General features: G+C 36.1%; 4 protein-coding genes across 4 annotated transcripts; 2 read left to right on the forward strand and 2 right to left on the reverse strand.

Moving 5' to 3' along the window:
• The first annotated feature begins 5,707 nt into the window (after window positions 1-5,707).
• LOC114820076 (uncharacterized) lies at window positions 5,708-7,578 on the forward strand. The gene is made up of 2 exons (XM_070814979.1): window positions 5,708-6,021; window positions 6,726-7,578. Exons 1-2 carry the CDS (start codon window positions 5,843-5,845, stop codon window positions 7,486-7,488), a joined length of 942 nt encoding a protein of 313 aa, XP_070671080.1. The 5' UTR covers window positions 5,708-5,842; the 3' UTR covers window positions 7,489-7,578.
• Window positions 7,579-13,365: 5,787 nt separating this feature from the next.
• LOC103426790 (uncharacterized) lies at window positions 13,366-13,821 on the reverse strand. Its single transcript, XM_008364866.2, has one exon. The coding sequence runs from the start codon at window positions 13,819-13,821 to the stop codon at window positions 13,366-13,368; it is 456 nt and encodes a 151-aa protein (XP_008363088.1).
• A 57-nt stretch (window positions 13,822-13,878) lies between these two features.
• Window positions 13,879-14,235, reverse strand: LOC103426791 (uncharacterized). Its single transcript, XM_029097917.1, has one exon. The coding sequence runs from the start codon at window positions 14,233-14,235 to the stop codon at window positions 13,879-13,881; it is 357 nt and encodes a 118-aa protein (XP_028953750.1).
• Window positions 14,236-18,351: 4,116 nt separating this feature from the next.
• On the forward strand, window positions 18,352-19,287 carry LOC103426793 (uncharacterized). The gene has a single exon (XM_008364868.3). It carries the CDS (start codon window positions 18,352-18,354, stop codon window positions 19,285-19,287), a length of 936 nt encoding a protein of 311 aa, XP_008363090.3.
• The last annotated feature ends 1,796 nt before the right edge of the window (window positions 19,288-21,083 follow it).

Here is a 21,083-nt window from a genome sequence, read left to right on the forward strand (position 1 = left end):
ATAATAATGTTTAAAGTTTTTGTTCCATTACTAATAACACGACTTCTTAGAATAAAACTCCACACTTGAAGTCAATTTAGCTCTTCTCCAAGTTCATGCGGGTATAAAAATTCTCTGTTTCTTTAATATGAAAAATTTCTAAGAAATTGAGGGGAAAGCTTGGCTCTTTCATACGGTTCATCCATAGAACGTATGCATGTGACTCTGTGTGATTGCATGAATCATTCTAAGGAGAAATTTTTAGTTGTGATAGAAATACGGATGATACATTACGTGTTTTTATGTCGGTCGTACCCAGTGCATAAGGTTCCCGCTTTACGCAGGGTCTGGGAGAGGTGAATGTCGGCTAGCCTTACCCCCATTTATGGAGAGGCTGCTCCCAAACATTACATGTTTTTATTTAAGTGGTGGAAAATTTTATTTTTTAAGTTATTAAATTTTTAACATATATATCTCACTATTTATATAATGACACGTTGTGTACCATCTCATGTCACTGTCACTAAAAATCTCTTCATCCCAAGGCTCTCTCACCTCTAGGATGTCCCCGCAACTTTCTTTGCCCACAAGACAAAAACGACAAATTACGCTCTTTAATACCATTGGAGTTGTAAAGTTTTTATTACAAAAACTTGCTATCATCATGCATGATGCATTGCTGCATAAAAACGTGAACAAACATTAGAAAATTACAGCCTTTAACTGAGCCATTAACTGAACTGTTTTGTTCTGTTGTCCTTTAATTTGTATGGCTTGTGATTCATGCATGATGATTGATGAGTTCATCATTTTCATAACTAATTACACAGATTTGTAAGTATATATAACTGTGGTTGATATATATGGATGGTTAAAAATTTTCAATTAAATAATTTTTTTGTAGATCTTTAGATAGTAATAAAAAAATAAACGGTTCAAATTATATTATTTGCATAGTAAAGATACGTTAATTTCGAATGGGGAAAAGCAAGATTCCATAATAGGGAAACAAGTGCTTTCCTCTAACATATATTGGTTAAAGACTATTCTGGCAAGCTAGATAGCCGGCTAGATCAACATGCACTTTATAGCTGCACGGGCCATGAACCATATTAAGATCGATGCTTATATAATAGATAATAAATATCTAATATGTGTGCAAAGACAATGTAATGTGCCCCAGTGACATTCCGAGTGAATACCAAATTAAATTAATTTATGCAGAAAAATCTCTTGTGGCCCTCATGGATATATGTGAATACAATATGTTGAGCATGTAATCGATGTGCCGTTAATTGTGTGTTCTGATTGGTTTTATACAATTGGATTGGTCTGATGAATTACATAGAAAATATTGTGACTTTCTCCAGCAGTATTAAGCCGCCCACACCATCAAATTTTGTATCTTTGGTATACATTCGTTGATGATGTAGCCGGCCAGAAATGTCAATTTACAAAGAATGAATAGGTTATGTGTGTATAGGAGAATAGGAGAAAAGGAGAAATATCTACTGCCTTAGTGCCTCCTGTCTCCAAAACGATACCAACATCACCAACATACATCACGATCCATATATGAAATTATGAGTTATTGCAGGCCTATGGTTACCTGTAATAGTAAATGTCGAGCGATGTTTGAAATGACGACTAATAAGATTGAGGAGCAATTTGACAAACAAGTTCAAAAACAGTAAAATTACCTAAACTTTTCATATTTAGCTCTGGGTTTTGATTTGGGTCAAATTCTATATCGGATACTAGGTTAAAAAATATGGTTTCAGTTCTGAGGTAGTTATATTTTAAAAGAGATTTTAGTTGACAGACCATAGAGAAATTGAAGGCATTTTTGTATTAAGATGATTTCAAGTCAAGGGTATAAGCCATTTTTAATTTGAAAATGTGCAAAATTCGTCTTCAATAAGCAGGTTATATGCTTGTCACCATAAATGGATGGGTATTTGTAGTCCTCAAGTGGGATACATTTAAGTCTCTTAGAGCAGTTCCACTGTGGAACCTTTAGGCCAGCACCCAGCCAAATTATTGGCCCGGCACCTAGCCAATCCACTCCAGCCCAGCAGATAAGCTGGCACCTAGCCCAAGCTGGTCTCTAGGCCAGCCCAGAATCGACAAAGGCATGGACTGGCCCATCTGATGCCATGCCAACACCAGCGTGGCGTCAGAGGCAATCTGAATTTTTTTTTTGCGCCAGGCGCGTGGCAAGCATGCTCGACTAGGCGTGCGGGGCCCGCATGCGTAGGCTCACTCAACGAACAGATGGGGAAGCCACATGGCATGGGCTAGGCCATTGGATTTCCACCAGCTAGTTTTTTGGAACGTTGGATTTCCAACGGTAAAAAATTTTTGAATTTTGATATGAACCGTCCAATCACAGATTAACGGTTCATATTTTTTTCCCCAAAAAAAAAAATATATATATATATATATATATAAGGCACAGCGGTCAGAATTATGACCGTTGACCACATGTCAACTTATAGGCTGTTGGATTTGAATATTTTTCAAATCCAACGGTCCAGAATAATTAACTAAATTAAAATTTATAAAAAAAATTAATTAAAAATACAAAAAAATTGTTAAAAAATTTTAAAAAAAATTCTATAAATATCTAACCCTCATCACCTTCCACCACATTTCAATATTTTCTACACTTTCTACATTTCAATATTTTCTACACTTTGAGAGAAAAAATGACTTCGTGGAAGCTCATTGAATGTTACGTTGTGTGAATGTTGGGTTCACACTACTCATGACCCGATTACGGGTAATGAGATGGATAAGCGAGAAATGTGGAGTAAAATTACGAAAGCGATTTGCAATGTACATGGAAAAGATGTCAGAAGTAGTCAAGGTCTTCAAGGTTGTTGGAAAAAACTCAACACATGCTTTACTTGTAGGAGAAACACCATCTCTCATGCTTCTGGTAATCCGCGTAGTGGGACAAGTTTAGCATATCAGGTGCCAATATTTTTATTTATTTATATGTATTCCACCCGCATCAATATTTTAATTTATTTATTTGTGTTACACCCGCATACGACGGGAATGTGAGGCCCACTGCCTTTTATGGTCATCATCCTCATCTTCCTCCATTGCAAAAGCCTCATCTCCACCTCCACCTTCCTCGAGATTGACCAATTTTTCTTGTTGTGCCAACAATCTTTCATGTTGCTGCTCAAACTGTTTATACACTCTCTTTGAAGAAGACATTGTAATAACTCAAGATTTGAAAACGATGAAGAATGATTCTAAGCTAAAAAGAAGGATTGAGTTTGATGTGAGGATGGATGTAGGGTTTATATGGACAAAAAAAAGAAAGGATGATGTTTTGGACAATGTCACTTGGCACTACGTGATTGGTTGAAAATCTTATCGAAATCTTGGCTAAATTATTGTAAACAAGAAGTGACACGTGGCGCGTTGGGATTGATTGAAAATCTTATCGGAAATTTATCTACAAAATAGTACATTTGGATAATGACATGTGGCATGACAAGATTGGTTGGAAATCTTATCGTAATCTTGACTAAATTATTGTAAACAGATAGGGACACATGGCGCGTCGGGATTGGTTGAAAATCTTAGCGGATATCTATTCACAAAATAGTACGTTCGGATAATGACACGTGACATGACGAGATTGGTTAAAAATCCTTTCCAAAATTAAAACTATTTTATTTATTTATTCTTTTATAAAAAAAAATTAAAATATTTTAAATGAGCTAGGTGTCAGCGCATTTTGTAGGGGTGGAAATCATTTGTGCCAGCGCATTTTTTAGACTTTGTGCCAACGCATTTTTTTAGGGATGGAGATGCATTTGGTCTATTACTATTTATTGGGTCTATCACTGTTCACCGAGTGAATTAAAGGGGCTGAATGCTAGCGCATTTTTTTAAGAGTGGAACTGCTCTTACAATTTATGGGTATTTGTAGCCCTCAAGTGGGATACATTTAGGTCTCTTACAAAGCTTTTTGTGGAGCTCACATGGGCTTCCTATCTCTTTATTTTTTATTTTTCCTTTTCTCTCTCCAAATACTATGAATTATTAGTATATAACCATGCATGTACTAGTCAGCAGTGGAGATGGAAATAATATAGTTGGGACTACACGTTAGAAGAACAATATTTGGAGGAAGTGCTGGATGCTCGTTTTGATCGGGAGCGGGGTGGGCAACTTCAGCCGATGCTAACACCTGCGGCGGTGCCTCGTGAGTTGCAGCTTAAAATGTGGCTCTCTTCGCTCTTTAGCTTTCTACTATTGGAGATGACCAAAGATTGTTATCCTATATTATCAATAAAAAACTTCGAGTTTCTTTCATATTTCGTATGATTTACGGTATCGTTTGATTTTCTTCGTTACTTGAGCTTGTGAGCTTGCCAACTTGCCAATACAAATTTTAAATTAGTCAATACACATGCGGCATGCCTCTGTGGTTCTTTGAAGCAGGACACAAGACCAATCACTGACAGGAGCATGAGAACATTATTGTAGACAAATCACTGACAAGAGCATGACAAAATTAATTGTAACATGAAAAACTATAAACCAAAAAAGGGCTAAGACCCTCAACTTCAACTAACGTCGAACATCGCTCGAACGAGAGCAAATTCCTTGCGCCAATTTATGCCGAAATAACTCTTACCTCAATTCACTCCCCCATTCCCAAAAGTTCGAATTACTCTGTCTTCCTCGGAACTTTCGTTTTCCTTCCTCTGGAAAAGTGAAAAGGTCAAGTCATCTTTCGCCTCCGGTCGTAAGAGTGCAAACTTGTGGAGATGGATTGTCTCTCCTCCTCTTTTCATACAATTTTCATATCCTTCTGTTGTGTACTATCACGATTAAGTCACGTCAATATTTTATATTAATTTTTTATAAAAATAATAAGATAAAAAACAAATGTTGACGTGACTTACCGCACAAAACAGAAGGATACGGGGAAGGCATGGGGGAGGGGAGGGCAATCCATCCCCAAACTTATCTACCTCTTACTAATCATAAGCCTGCACTGACTTCCTTGCCTAATTTTCCCTCATCAAAAAGACAGATCTTAGTCGTATATTATTTTCTTTCTCCACTTCCTTGCCTAATTTTCCCTCATCAAAAAGACAGATCCTAGTCGTATATTATTTTCTTTCTCCCCTTATAAGTTCTCAAAAGAGAATCATGATATGTCACAACTCTAGAATAGAATAGTTTCCCGTCTCTCTAAACTTGTTCTCACAAAAAAAAAAAAAAAAAAAGGAAAACACTATGTCAGAACTGAAACCATTCGAAAATTAGATATTGTACAGCACAGTAATTGTAAACAAACAAAAATGTTAAATACTGATGAATGGGGAGGCAACAACAGCAAGGTAGGGATGGGTTCAAAAAACCGAAAACCGAAAAAAACCGAAAACCAAACCGGACCGAAGCCGAAAAAAACCGAACCGAACCGAATCTGCCCAGTTCGGTTTCGGCTTTTGAGGTTCGAAAACCGAACCGAACTGAACCGAACCGATATATATATATTTAATTATTTTTTTCAATGTTTATAAATAGTTTAGTCATACAATTATAACAAAACAGAACTTGTTGTGAAGTTGGTTAGTGAAACTTTCCAAGCTGGTGGAGCGCATGGGTTCGAACCCTCTTCACGCCCCCTGGATTTTGGGATTTTTTTTAATTTTTATAATCAAATCAATAAAACCCTAGCAGCCACACTTTTTCTATTTGTCATTCCCCTCATCTCTCTCTGCGCAGCCACATATCCAGACTTCCTCCATGCCTCCAATTTCTCCCTCTTCTCTCTCTCGTCCCTTCTTCTCTCTCAGTCCTCCCTCAAGCTCCAGCACCGATCCTCATGGTTGCGAGCGTGCAGACCCTGCAGCAACCCTTCCTCTCACTCGCCGTCGCCGTCTCCAGCACCCATCCCCGTCGCCGTCTCTCAGCGATCTTTCTCTTATCCCTCTCACTCGCCGTCGACTTTCTCTCGCCGGTTCAAGGCTCAAGTGTCGACCCACAAATCCCCTCCTTTGCAAGGTTAGTCTCTCACCCCATGATGCGTTTTGCAGATTTTTTTTTTCAATTTCGTTGGTTCTGAACTTCTGATGAATTTGATCTGTAGCTTCTAAATTTCATGGTTTTGCAATTTGTTTTGGGTATGCTGGATTTGGTTAGGTAACTTCATTTATGAACACTATTAGACTATTAGTTGAGGTTTGATTAATTTGTGAGAGTACATACGGTTTGATTAATTTGTTTTGGGTATGCTGCTGCTGAAGCCTGGATTTGGTTCTGCAAGTGTAGCTTTATGACTATTAGATTTAGACTATGAGTTGCTGCAGATTACTTGTTGTTTGTTGTGTCTGAGGTTGTTAATAACTAGTTTAATCCATCTGGTAGTAAATTTAAAGTGGAAGCGGAGAGGAAGATTTTGGAGGTGAGGGAGGGACAAAATAATGAAATGGCTTGTGAAAATTTAAGTGGGAAAATTGATGTGAATAAACAAACTAAAGGGTCAGAACTCAGAAACATGGTTAATATATAACAAACATGGTTGTTTGATGTGCTTCTGAACGAGCAGCAGAAATATGGTTACTTATTTTACTCAATAGCACAGATTCTTTGTGACGTGTTTAGCACAGCTTCTTCAATTGGTTTTAAGTTTTAACCTGAATATGGTTACTTATTTTACCATTTCCAAAGCAATCTAGATGGCTGATATTAACTACATTTGTGCATAGGCTTCTAGCTTTTCTGGGACTAATTCACTTGTTAGCGGGATGCAGAGGAAGGAGAATGAGACAGATGATGATGAACAAGACAGATGCGGTGTTGAGCGAAAGCAAGGTTGAAGAGCAAAATGCTACGTTGAGCGAAAGCAAGGTTGAAGAGCAACAATGGCCATTAATGAAAGAGACTGAAGATAAAAATGCGCCATTGTTGGACAAGACTGAAGGAAATACTGCATCATTGCTGAACGGGACTGTTGAGCAAAATATGCCATTGTTAAACAAGACTGAAGACGAAAATGCTGAATTGAGCGAAAAAAAGATTGAAGAGCAACAATGGCCTGTGATGAAAGAGATTGAACAGAAAAATGCGACTTTGTTGAACGAGGCTGAAGAGAAAAATGCTTCGTTAAGCGTAAACAAGTTTGAAGTGCAGGACACGACATTGATGAACAAGACTGAAGGGAAAAATGCGCCATTGTTGAACGAGACCGAAGAGAATAATGTGCATTTTTTGTGGTTGTTTTGCATTTTTTGGAGGAAAAAAAAAACCAAAAAAAAACCGAAACCGAACCGAAAAAAACCGAAAAAAATTTGGGCCGAACCGAACCGAACCGAAATTTCGGTTTGGTTTCGGTTTTGGCAAAAAACCGAACCGATAAGAACCGAACCCAGCCCTACAGCAAGGCATGCAAATAAATGGTGTGCAGTATTATTCGTGATGGAGAGCCTGCAGCAGTTTTTCACGTTTTCAAAAACATACAGCATGATATAATATATATAATTAATGTTAGAGAGATTAAATGTGTAGATTATAATTGTAAATTAAATGACGTATCATCAATAAAAAATAAACACGTTAATTACACTTAGGTAGAAGAAAAAAGCTCATCTACCACGGTTGATGTCCGTGATAAATTACAATTTACCACGGGCATCGTGCCCGTTAGTATTATGGATGTGATGAAAAGTCTTTATTTCTACCATGGGCTATGCCCGTTGTCAAATGCAGTATAACCACGAATTATGCCTGTGGTAGATTGATAGCTAACATCACGTGTTATGGCCATTGTGGATTACAAATTGATCACGGCTAGTGCCCGTTATTAAAAAAAATCAAAATATAAAAAAAATAAAAAATTATTTAATGAATAAATATATACATAATAATAATAATAAAGATATTTATTTACAAAATTGCACATTTACACAAAATCACAGAGTTATACTTTACATTTATGTACCAAAACATGTATAGACTTTGTTTCACACTCCAAAACAAAACTCAAGTCCTAGTTCCAACCTTGATCCTCCAATTATATTCATCTTCTCTGCAATCGTTTCTTCAAGAAGACACGCATCTCTAGCAAGCTAATCACACTTCAATTTTGTAGGTACCTGTAAATGTAGTAGTTGATATGAGTTATAAACCCTCATGAATTAGAACCACCAACCATCTATGAGACACAAGGAAAAATATCAAGCTTAGAAATCAAAACTCATCACTTAAGGAATACAAAATCGTTTCCTCTTTTGTTGTTCCTCTGACATTGATGGCACATCAACGCACCTCCTTAAAATCCCAAAACAACAATTAAATTATAAATCATCAGTGATAACGAATGACAAAAAAAAAAAAAAGCCAGCGTACTAATGGGACTAGCTCCAATTACAAAAAATCCTCCAACAATATTAGCAATTAGTGATAAAGTAAAACATAGAAAAAACGAAAAAACCCTAAACAACGAGAGAACTTATGGAGAATAGATAGGGTTGGAATTTGCCGAAAATTGATGAAATAACACCGAGAAAATTCGTAGAAAGAAACCCTAGGAAACTGACATACCAGAATCAAGAGGCACAAAAAATACCATAATCGAGACTATATAGTCTGAAACCAAGATTCCACCTTGAGAGAGAGAGACGATCCAAATCAAACTCACTGAGAGAAAGAGACAATGAGAGGGCTGAGAGCTTGAGAGATCGTGAGAGTATCGCAAAAGAGCCAAATGCAACCACAAGACCACTCAATTCATACCATATTTATAGAGAGAGATTAGTGAATAATCTTTTGCGTCCTAGAAAAATAGAACAATGTGAAGAGAAGGATTGAGGGGATAACCAAATATAACTGCTAGTGGGAACTTGAACAACAGTTTGTTCGCTTAGTGGGTTTTTAATTAAGTTTTCTTTCCAATAAAAAATAGAGTGCTACTAAGCCCACCCCAATATCTTATCACTTCACCCACTTTAAAATAATATTTTTATTAACAAATTTGTCCTTGTATAAAATGACATTCAAAGACTTAAAAACCAACCAATCATATATTGCCACAAACCCCTTCACCTCCACATTTAGGATAAATCATTAGATAATTTAGTATTACCACATCAGCACATAACTTCCATTCGAAATTTAATACATATACAATTATTATACAGCTGGACTTAAAACTTATTTAACATAAAAATGAAATTAAAAAAAAAAAACAAAACTTGAAGAACCCATAACCACCACCCTCCCCGACCTTAGCCTCCACAACTTCACCCCATTTTAATTTCTTACCTCACTGCTTCAACCCTAAACACTACCGTTTCTTCCTCCTTCCCTCTCTCTCTCCTCTCCCTTTCTCTTATGCACTGGCTTTCTCACCGATCGTCTTGCTCGCCATGGCTGAGACCTTCGCCAAACTCGTAGAGGCTATGCTCTGACGGCAAACCCATCTCATCCATTGATCTCCTCTGCGGTCCTCCAACGACTCGATCAAATGGGGAGAACCATCTCCCGATTCCAAAAACACGCCGTTGAGGCCGACCGAGGATTTTGGGCAAGGAGGGCGCTGGGTGTGTTTTGGGGACTTGGATTGTCTGCCTCCCATTTCGGTGCCCTTCTCGTGCCCTCCTGTTTTGTGTGGTCACGGTTAAGCCACGTTAATATTTTATATTATTTTTTTATAAAAATAATAAAACAAAAAAAATAGTAATATAAAATGTTGACGTGGTTTAATCGTGACCACAAAAACAGGAGGGTACGGGAAGGGCACCAAAATTAGAGCGCAGACAATCCAAGTCCGTGTTTTTGGGGGGGGGGGGGTTGGGCTGAGGTTTGGGTGTGTTGATAGTGACGGTTCTGGGAATTTTTTGGGGAGGGGACTACTGTGATATTTGGAGTTGGAGTTGTTGGGTATATTTGTTTAATGATAATTTTCATTTTTGTTAAATTATAATAAATTTTTTAAAGCAAGGAAAATTGGAAGAAGAAATATATAGGGTTATTTTGGAAATAATGGTGGGTGGGGAAAGAGTTTATGTGTGTTTTATCTTGTTATGATGGGTGTAAATATAAGATGGAAGGGGAAATAAGACATTGGGGTGGGTATATCATCACTCAAAAAATATAGTAAATTTTATTATTGGGACTCTCTTATAGCCATAAGACTAAAAGTACATTGAGACTCTGATACGGCGGCGCAGCACCCATTAATGGGTTAATACATTTAAATAAAATTATACATATAAGTTTTTATGTTGTAATTATGGTAAAATTTTGATATCTTAAATTTTAAATATATAGTTCTATTTTAATTTTACATAGTCCTTGAATTGTAATTATCACTTTTTATTTGTTTTGGTCAAATCGCATTGACGACAAACCAAATTTGGGTGTTCTGGGTAGTCACGAAAGCAATGGAGGTCTCCTTGCCTCCCTCCCACATTTTGTAGATTTTATTTATCATTATTTGTATCATTCATGTCATTTATAGATTGAAATTCTCCGCATCACTTTTAATTAGGACTATTGGATATTATCGAATTTAAAGGTTAAACAAAAGTATAGTATTTCAAATATAATAATAAATAATAAATTATGAAAGAAATATTTTATTGCAATCAATAATGAATATAGTAATAAATAATAAGTAATATAATGATTCTAAATATATTAAAAAAAACATAAAAACATCCACCACGGGCTGATGGCGTGGTGAATTTTCAAAAGGTCGTGTGGTCGTTTGAAGTAATCACTACGAGCATATCACATGGTGGTTTTGATATTCCATCTCTGGATTACAAACCGTTGTAGATTATTCACTTTTAACAATGGGCCGAAATCTAACCGTGGTAGATTAATGTTATCTACCACGAGCTACACTTAACCGTGGTAATTGAATAGTTTCTACCACGAGTTATTGATGCCCGTGATGAAATTGATTTGGTAAATATGATGTTATGTACTAGTGGTAATAATCAAATTATCAATTTCTATATTATTTAGTTTATAAAATTTAACATCCTTAACACTACTACTTATCTCATCGCATGCTCCAACCTCCAATGCAATTAAAAGAAGGTGTTTTTTGTTGTCTTAATTTGTTGGCAAATAAAGTTGCAGGGGCATCATATTTCAGAGTGATGATGAGAGTTAAGACAGGGTTATTAGACCCACGTTGCATGCCATCACAGACTCACATGCATGCGTATGGGATCTGCATGCTTTGGGATCATTGACGTATACGAAACAGCCCAATTCCTTCAGATCTAATCAACTAATATTTCCTCGAAAAGAAAATAATAACCAACTAATACATTTCCCCTTCATAAAAAGGAGTCACTATATAGGTAATTGCCATTGGTCACCTTCTAAAGCTTTACTTTATTGAGGATGGGGGCCTAGTTGCAGTGGCACTAGAGCCAAAGAAACTCCCACCTCACCCAAGTTCGATTCCCCCCACCCCCAAGCTTAACTAATGACAAAAAAAAAAAAAGCTTTACTTTATTGGGAATTCCTCCCAAACCCTAAGAGCAACTCCAGTGTGGGCTTGTGCTCGGAGGACGGGGGACGAAATAGGGCCAGATAGTTCGGCCTTGAAGCTCCAGTGTGGGTAGCCTGAGGGAGAGTGGAGGCCCGAGCTTTGGGCTGTGAGGAATTGCCAGCCCGAGTGGATGTGATGTCAGGGCTGATGTCATCCTAGCATCAGCCCAATTTTATATTTTTTTCTGTCAGGCGCATGCGACTCACCCGCGCATGGGGGCGCGTCAGCCGACAACTTTTCAGAGTATAGGGCCCGTGTCATAGTCTACCGAGGTTACCGTTGGGAAGTCACGTGGCTTCCCACGGTCCGTTCAATTTCAACGGCTCTTTAAATTGGACCGTCCGATTTGCAACGGTAATAAAAATAAAAATACAATCTTATTTAATATCAACCGTTGGATCTGAGATCAACGGTTGATATTATTTTGCTTTATAAATAAATAAAGAAAGAAAAAATAGTTTTAAAATTAAGAAAAGTTACCGTTGTGACACATGGCACAATCTGGAGTGTTGGAATTCAATTTTTTTAAATCCAACGGCAGAGATTAATTAGTTCAATAAAAATCTAAAAAAAATTGTAAAAAATCCGAAAAAAAAATTTGAAATTTAAAAAAAAAAAATGTTTTTACTTTTCTATAAATACCTTCTCATTATCATCTACCTTACACCACAATTTCATATTTTCTCACATACTTTCAATCAAATTCCTATCTTTCTCTTAAAGTTTCAATCCAATTTTTTTCAACAAAATGAATACTGATGCAGGTACAAATTGGTCGCTTCTTGAAAATGTTGCGTTGTGTACTAGTTGGGTTGAAGTTACTCATAGTTCTCTTACGGGTAATGAGATGCAGTTGTGAGAAATGTGGAGTCTTATTCATACCAATTATCTTGAGAAAATGAGTGGGAAAAGAACCAAAGAATCGATGTCCAGTTGTTGGAAATTACTTAGCCTATCGTTTAGTACGTGGAGAGACGTCTTGGCACAAGCTAGTACTAATCTTCGAAGTGGGGAAAATTATGCAGATCATGTAACAATATATTATTTATTTGTTTGTACTATACCCAAATTTACATTATAATTATTTATCGAAATCCATCACCAATAATTGTCTTTTCGGATAATGACACATGGCGCAACGAGAACGATTAAAAATCTTATCTGAAATTACAAATAAAAAATTATTTTGTATTATTTAAAAAATAAATAAATTATATTTTATTTCCTATTGTCAGGGCTATTCAAGTGCAACGATGGAGATGCAAAAAGCAGTTACTCTTCATTAAGGGCGGTTACTATTCACAGTATGGATTGAATATTGAATAGTCTGGGGGGAGGGCTTCCATGCTGGAGTTGCTCTTAATACTAAAAACCTATCTACCATCATATTAGAATTTTCACTTTCATAAGCTAGCTAACTCTAGGTAAACCCATCCAAAAATGAGATAACAAAGAAAAAAAAAACAGCCCGTCTGCTTTGCAAGTTTAATTTCAACAAAAAATACTACTAAAATTCTCCGTTCTCCAATGATTTTTGGTGCAAAGACTTGAGAAAGATAATTAAGCAGAGATCACCACCTGCATCTTACAAAGCTAGAATGTAAAATAATAAATATTCAATATATGATTTGGTACTCAAGTCCAATCCATCCATTACAACTTAAAATTTCAAGGAAATATCATGATGTGAATCAAGAACTTGGGTATCAATTGTATTTCTTTGTAAGGCTATATATACATTACAAATGCATAGCAGAAAATATAATCCCAAATGAATCCTAAAAAATGTGGATGCCTTGAGGATTTTTTGATACATATACATGGCCTTTGAGAGCACATTATTGTGAGATTATGTTCAAAAGAGAAGCTCTTGTTATAATCATGCACCTAAAAACGCTCTCTAAACCATTCTCAAGTCCTTCAATGGTTACTTCCAAAGCTTCCGATCTTTTATTTGCACATTCAAATGTAGCAGTTGATGATTTGCATAGATTGTATAGAGCAGCATCAACACCATCAAACTCATGGCCATTAATGTACTCCTTCTGATCTTCACATGTTATCACTCCTTTGCGCATGAACTTTGGTACCAAAGACCACTTGTTTGACTTTGAAACTGGAACTGCTAAAAAGACCAAGAGGGATTGGAAGATAGACATGTTCTTCACACAAACTTCTCTAAGAACTCGAATCACCGCAGTGAGATGGTGATCTTGCTCAAGAAGTGGTGATGTTGTAATTTTATTGTCTACTTGTTTCAAAGATGTGATTAATTTCTTGGCATCCTTGTTCATCTTATTTCTGAAGCAAGTTTACTTGGAAATGCTGCTTTCAAGGCTTGAGTCTCCCTTTCACCTCCTAAGAGCAGATTGAAGATCTCTAACATGTTCCTTGATTGTTGAAATGGCATCTCTTGTGATGCCACATATGTCCAAGAGCCTCATGAGTGATCCATCCAACAACTCATCCATGCACTTCTTTTGTTGGTGTTGAGAAAGGAGCTGTTGGGTTGATGCCATCTGTAAAAGATCATCTACACACTCATACAACTCGTCTAGCCCACATAGAGATTTGCAGATTGAGTCTAAAGTTGAATCACAAGATGACGATGTTTGGAGCCTGTTCAGCTCCTCTTCAACCCTAAGAGTATTAGGGTGAGACCTTGAGGGCAGGCTGATTGATCTAATAACATGGTGTTTGGCAGCCATCGTTTAGGGTTTGACAAAAAGCTCAAAGTTGAGATTGTTCTTTGTTTTTTAAAGAGCGCAAGTTTGAGGTGTTTGATCCGTACTATCTTTGGGAATGCCTATATGTAGAATTTTCAGAGAGAGGGGTCCACTTTCAATAACATCGATATTGTCCCCAATTTAGTAATTATCACCTGCATAATCTGTCAAGTGTGGGATTTTTATCACAAAATGCCTCGATTTTAGTTGGAGTTGGGTTAGGTTAGGATATTTAAACTCTTCTCTTCTCATTGATACGGTCGATGTTGGACATTTCAACACGCCCCCTCATGTGAGACCCCATTAGTGGGTCACACGTGGGAGATCCACACATCGACAACCACGTGGAATCAAAGGGACTCACCCTACACGCGGGGCCAAGGGACCCACCTTCATCACGCGGGGCCAAGGGAACCCACCCATCACGTGGTAGTACTGTACAGGTCCGCTCTCTGGCTCTGATACCATGTAGAATTATCAGAGAGACGAGTCAAGGGCCCACTATCAATAATACCGATACTGTCTCCAACTTGGTAATTATCACATGCACAACCCGCCATGTGTGGGGTTTATACTCTTCTTTTCTTATTGATATGGTCTATGTGAAATATTTTCAACACTATATTATATACTAACACAGAGAGGGGAGAGGGATGGAGGGGGGAACCAAGACTGTTCAATCCAATGTGGAGCCAGAGTGGGCTTTCCTCGGGTTTTGGTTACCTTGTCACGTATTTGGGTAACATTGCCTCAATAATTAGCAATTTCTTTAGGTATGGCAATTAGCATGAGGATCTTGTCTTTGGTGCATTGGTTAGGGCAAAAGCATCACGAGTCATCACAAACATTGCTCCGCTAGTGCCACATTATGGTAGTTAGAAAGCCAAGATTAACATCATTATTGGAATTAATCAGTTTTATATTATGTGCACGAGTGGTTTGTACTATTCATGTCTCCATTAAAATTATGGTAAATGCATATTAAAATTGGTTAATTCAGGACAAAAGGTCCCCAAACTGTTTCATTTGTGTGCAGGAGGTGTGAAGTGTACGTTGCTGCTTATGCAGACACGTGTTGCTACTCCTCCTATAGTATAGATGTAAAGAGTTGATAAAATTTGTCACTTTGTACTATACACTAGTAATATTTCTCTTCATTTGTAATTTAGAGATCTTAGATTTTATTCTCTGCTTGGTTCTCTCATTTGAGTCCTCTCATCACCAAATCTTGAAGTAGATTTCTTGTTGAAATTTCCTTTTTGTTTTTTGCATCTCTGATTCCTATCAAACTCTAAACAACTAGCACATCAAGGCTAAAGGAACTTGAAAAGAATTTCCATAGTTAAAACAGCATTTGATCAACATCTACAACATTTCAAATTCACCAAAAAAGAAATATCGATGCTTCTATACATCTCTCAGTTAGGTTCCTTAGTGCTAGGCAAAATCCTTTTGATCTTGGTTAGTTTTGGCACACCATTAATTTACAATTCAAATTATGGCGAACATTATTCACTTCATAACAGATCCCTAAACCTTATGCTAATTTATATTCTTGTGCGTAAAATTGTAAACATTACGTATGCTCAAGCCCAAATAAGTTTTGAGTACACTCCACTACTAAATCTCTTTATTGGTTTCATCTAGACTTAGATTTTTGGGCTTAGCTCCAACGGGACTTTCCTTGTCCTCTCTTAGTCTTCATTGGAGAAGAACGTTTAGTTTTCACAATAGAATAACGTAAAATTTCAATGTGATTATAACATCATGTGAATTTATAAACGTAATTCAAGATGGCTAATGGTCAAGATTACAATGATAGTGAATTTTTTATTTTTTTATTTTGCTCCTCAAAAATTAAAAAAGAAAAAGGTTGCTTTCTAGTTTACTTGGCAATGACATGCTAATTTTTCTCTACCCTATATCTTAACCATGCTTATTGTTAATTAATTTATCAACTTCACAAAGTCAGCTAGCCATCTCTTTCTACATTTATCTGTACTTTTCTTTTATTGTTTTTGCTAACCAAATTTATTAGAGTAATAATATATGAAGTAATTCCTCGTACCATTGTAAACAATTTATGAAGTGACTGGTACTTCCCAACAAATTATTCAAGATTTTTAAGAATGTGGATGTGACATATTTCATTTTTAAGTCTCCATTTCCCACGGTATATGGTGGAGTCATTTCCTTTTGCAATAATATGATGTGCAAACCAATTATTGAATATGCTTTAGCTGTCCTTGCGCAGCTTGCTTGAGGACACTTGGCAAGGAAGCTCAAGTATTTTAAATTGAACAACCTTTACTAACATGCAGCTTTCTGTTAAATGTGAAAGAATATGGTAATATAGTAATATACCTTAAAACTTCTCACCTTGTCTCTTTCCCAAGCCAGAGTCATGAAATCAAATAAATTTATATATTTGGAAGCAACAGTAATCTTAACCCCCTCTGAGTTTGTTCATACTAAGCTATCCTGAGCAACTAAAGAAGCTAGTTTTACTTGCAAGAGGTGTTATGGTTTGATACGAACCACCTTATGTCATTTTTTATTCTCTATATGTGAATCAAGCTGTGATAATTTTGATTATATGATATGCTATCTTTCTAAGCCAAGAAGGCATGTTTCACAATGTTATATATATATAGAGAACATTCGGTAATAAATTGTTATTATAGGACAATTCTTGTAATTAGTTTCTTATAGTACGTTACATTTTCTCCTTAAATCAAAATAAGAGTTGTAGCTAGGGTTTTTAGCGAGAACCACTTTTATGTTTTCTTGATCTCTTGTTCAGGTTCTCTTCATTTCTTAATAAATATCGTAGCTTTAGCTTATCTTAAAAAAAATGAAGCAAGTTCACCTGTCCCATAAATATATATATATATATATATATATATATATAATTGAATCAAATTGTTGAATGCATGTGCTTCGTATGGAGTTTTCTTTCTTGACTTTTTATGTTGTCCCCTTCCATTGAGTCCGTCCCAAAACTTACGAAACTTTCAAAAAAGTGGTCTAAAATACTTCTAATTCAAACCACTGATTAAGAAGTACCTTGAAAAACTTATTCAAACCTGTCAGCAAAGATGAAGAAAAATTTGGCCAAATAGTCAAGGATCTGTCAAAAAGTAACCAAGAAATCATCCTTTCCTTCCTTTAAGGCCAAAGCAAGAAGAAAAAGGAGGGATCAAACAAAACAACAATCTCACTACTCATAATATTAAAGGGACCACAATCAGATTCCAAGACCAAGTATGAAACCTAGTAGTTACACGCATCAAATTCTACATAATCAAGTAGTATAAACTGATGTTGGTTTGATTGCATTTGGAAGGGTGCAAGCTTTCAATTTCAAGGGAACATCGAAAGACATGACACTCGTGCAACCCATGTACATATTTATTATGAATATAATTTTTGCTTTCAATTTTGTTTAACACCCCACATTTCCAACCAAATTCCAAAACTAATTAAAAAAAATGATTTCATGATCTCGGTGGATAGATGGATTTCTCGATATTCAACAGTCTAAGGCTTTCTCAGCAAAAGAACTTTGAAATGCTCAACCTCTTTAAATTTTTTCTACCAACTTTCTATGAATTTGGGTTATTTGACCACATAAAAAACCAAAATTTAACAGCACTGGCCAATTAATTTTTAAAAGTATTTAGAATACAATCCTATAATAATATATTATCCACGACTAGACGGATTTTTTGGACCGCAAACAAAAAGAATTAATTTTTAAATAACACCTTACCCAAAAAATAACATTAAGCTGATATTAAAATTAGATAAATATTTAGTTCATATTTGGTGCGAGAAACGTGACAACATAACTCACGCAATGAAACAATAACCCACCGGCCTCCACATGTTGATCACATTGACCTAAGGACCCAAAAGATGCTTCTGGCGAATCTGGCCTCCCCTCCTATCTTCTTTCAAATTTGTACCTCGGTATATATATGCGAATTTGAAATTTAAACCATACAACACAACTTCTTCAATCCAATTCCTATAAGTTTCTATAAGTTCTTATAACTTTCACAAAATTTCAACCTTTCTATGATGAAAAGAGCAACAATGGCTTCGTTCTCTCCAAAACCCTCAAAGCTTCACAATGTTGGATCAATTAGTATGCCGGTTAGGTCACATCCAAGCACATCCAAAACTGAGGAAGAGCTGAACAAGCTCAAGGTCTGGGAGGCACAGTTGACATCATCGTCGTCGTCGCCTGTGTCACCAGAAGCGGATTCAATATGCAAAGGGCTTGGTGGTCTCAAAGAGTTGTACGTTTGTATTGAGGAGCTTCTTCACCTGCCATTGGCACAGCAAGCTCTAGCCCTTCACCAAAATGAGAAATGGGTTGAAGAGCTGTTGGATAGTTCTGTCAAGTACTTGGATGTATGTGGAAACACAAAGGATTCCATTGGGACCATGAAGGAAAGCGTTAGAGGTGTTCAATCTGCTCTTCGGAGAAGAAAGGTGGGAGATTCGAGCTTCGAAGACATTGTAAGTTCATATGTTTGCATAAGAAAAAAGATGAACAAGGAAATTGTGCAGTTTGTGGCATCATTGAAGCAAATGGATCAAAAGTACGAAGCATTTCCTTTGGATCTCGACAACCATCTGGCTCCGATGGTGCGGGTGTTCAGAGAGGCAAGTTTGATTACCAGCTCCATTTTTCAGTCACTTTCTTCATTTCTGTCCACTCCAATTTTGAAGCCAAGGCCTAGCAGATGGTCGTTGGTTTCGATTTTGTTGCACAAAGGGGTGTTGGTTTGTGACAACAACCAACGCAAAGGCATGAACGAGCTGGAAACCGTAGATATTGCAATTAGCAACATGGTTGTGCATAATTCAGGTGAAGATTTTGTGGATGCTCAGAAGGTTCTATCTACACAACGAAGGTTGGAGGTCTTGGATTCAAGCATTGAAGGCATTGAAAATGGTTTGGAGGGATTGTTTAGGGTCTTGATCCACATCAGAGTTTCTCTCCTAAACATACTTTCTTGTTAAGATCATCCATCGATTAGTATCCATTTGTACCATATACTCTCCTTAGAAGCAGAATTTAAAGGGTCAATGTATATTCTTCTTCATATTTTTGTCTAAACTAGTTACTAACGCCCGCTTGATGTTATGAGGATTAAACCTATGTTAACCATGTCAAAAGTTCTAAGTATATATATTAAACAGTACTATTTATATACACGTGATTCATGCGTTGTTACCCATTAGAAAAAACACAAACTGAAATAAATAAATACAAAAACAAAGCAAAAATATGAATTGTACATGAAATTGTCTTCCATCCAATATGGACACTATCTACGGTCCTGACAAACAACGGGGTGTAGGTCTTGCTGCATTGCTTCAGGCTTGCTTCGGAGTCCAGTCTAAAGCTGGTTCTAAGGCTGGCTTGGAACCCTTCCCTTGAAAAGATCTTCCGCTTAAGAAGCCGCTAGTATCAAAAGAAAACAAAAATGATATCATTGATTGACTATTTCAGCAACAAACCCAAAAAGAAAAGAAATCAATGGCAACATTGTAATTAATTCGAAATGGAGGCCCCATTCCATATATATTTAGGCTGAATTTATTGCTCCCATTCAGATAAATCTTATATTAGTTATTAGTCTTAAAACTAGTGCTAGAAAATTCTTAGAGGTGTTCTATATATGAAATTCTAAACACATGCTTATGTTTCTTGATGGGTAGATTTTACCTGATTACAATTCAATGTGACAAAATTAAATTAGAAATGAATGATGATTTTAATATGAAAATCTAGCATGATCCGGAGTTAACAATTTACTATGCATGATTCTGATTAGTTTTAAGGCGTATTAGTCGAAATACCCCCTGAAATTGTCATTGAGTATCAGTTTATCTCCTAAAACTGGTTTTGTCTCACTTTGCCATCCGAAATTGATATTTTCAACTTTTTTCTCTCACTTTACCCACTCATGTTAATGAACTGTTAAATTTAAGGGTATTTTAGATATGTTTTTACACATTTATTTACCTCTATCCTACACACTAAACAAGTCTCAATTTTATTTTTGACAACTCTAATTCAAACACATAAATTTTGGGCATTTTTTAAAATAAATTATTCAATCAATAGAAAATTTTCGAACAACAAAGTTATTGTATTAGCCAAAAAATCATTTAAAGCAAATGTGCACAGTTTGAAACAAAAAATTTCACATTGTTGAGCACCGATTCCACTAGGCATGAGCTTTTTCAAACTGTGCACATTTGCTTTAAATGATCTTTTCGGTTTGGGAAGTATTTTGGGTAGGATAGCTTAATGGTATAATGATTTTGTTGTGTTGAATATTATTCAATTGCAAAGTTTCGAGCCAATACATGGAAGTCTTGCAAGTGAAATGACTATAAGAACAAATGTAACCCTTATTTTGGTTGATACAAAGATTTTGTTGCTCGGAAATTTTCTATTGATTGAATAATTTATTTTCAAAAATGTCCAAAATTTATGCGTTTGAATTAGAGTTGTCGAAAATAAAATTGAGACTTGTTTAGTGTGTAGGCTAGAAGTAAATAAATGTGTATAAACTAAAATGTCTAAAATACTATTAAATTTAACAGTCTATTAACAAAAGTGGGTAAAGTGAGACAAAATAGTTGAAAATGTCAGTTTCAGATGGCAAAATGAGACAAAACCAGTTTCAATATGTAAACTGAGACTCAATGACAGTTTTAAGGGGCATTTTGGCTAATAACCCTAGTTTTAATGTATCTTGAAACCAAATTTATACAATTATCTAATTTACATATTTCTGATTTGA

This window comes from Malus domestica, chromosome 02, assembly GCF_042453785.1.
Source record: "Malus domestica chromosome 02, GDT2T_hap1".
In the NCBI taxonomy this organism is placed as follows: Eukaryota; Viridiplantae; Streptophyta; class Magnoliopsida; order Rosales; family Rosaceae; genus Malus; species Malus domestica.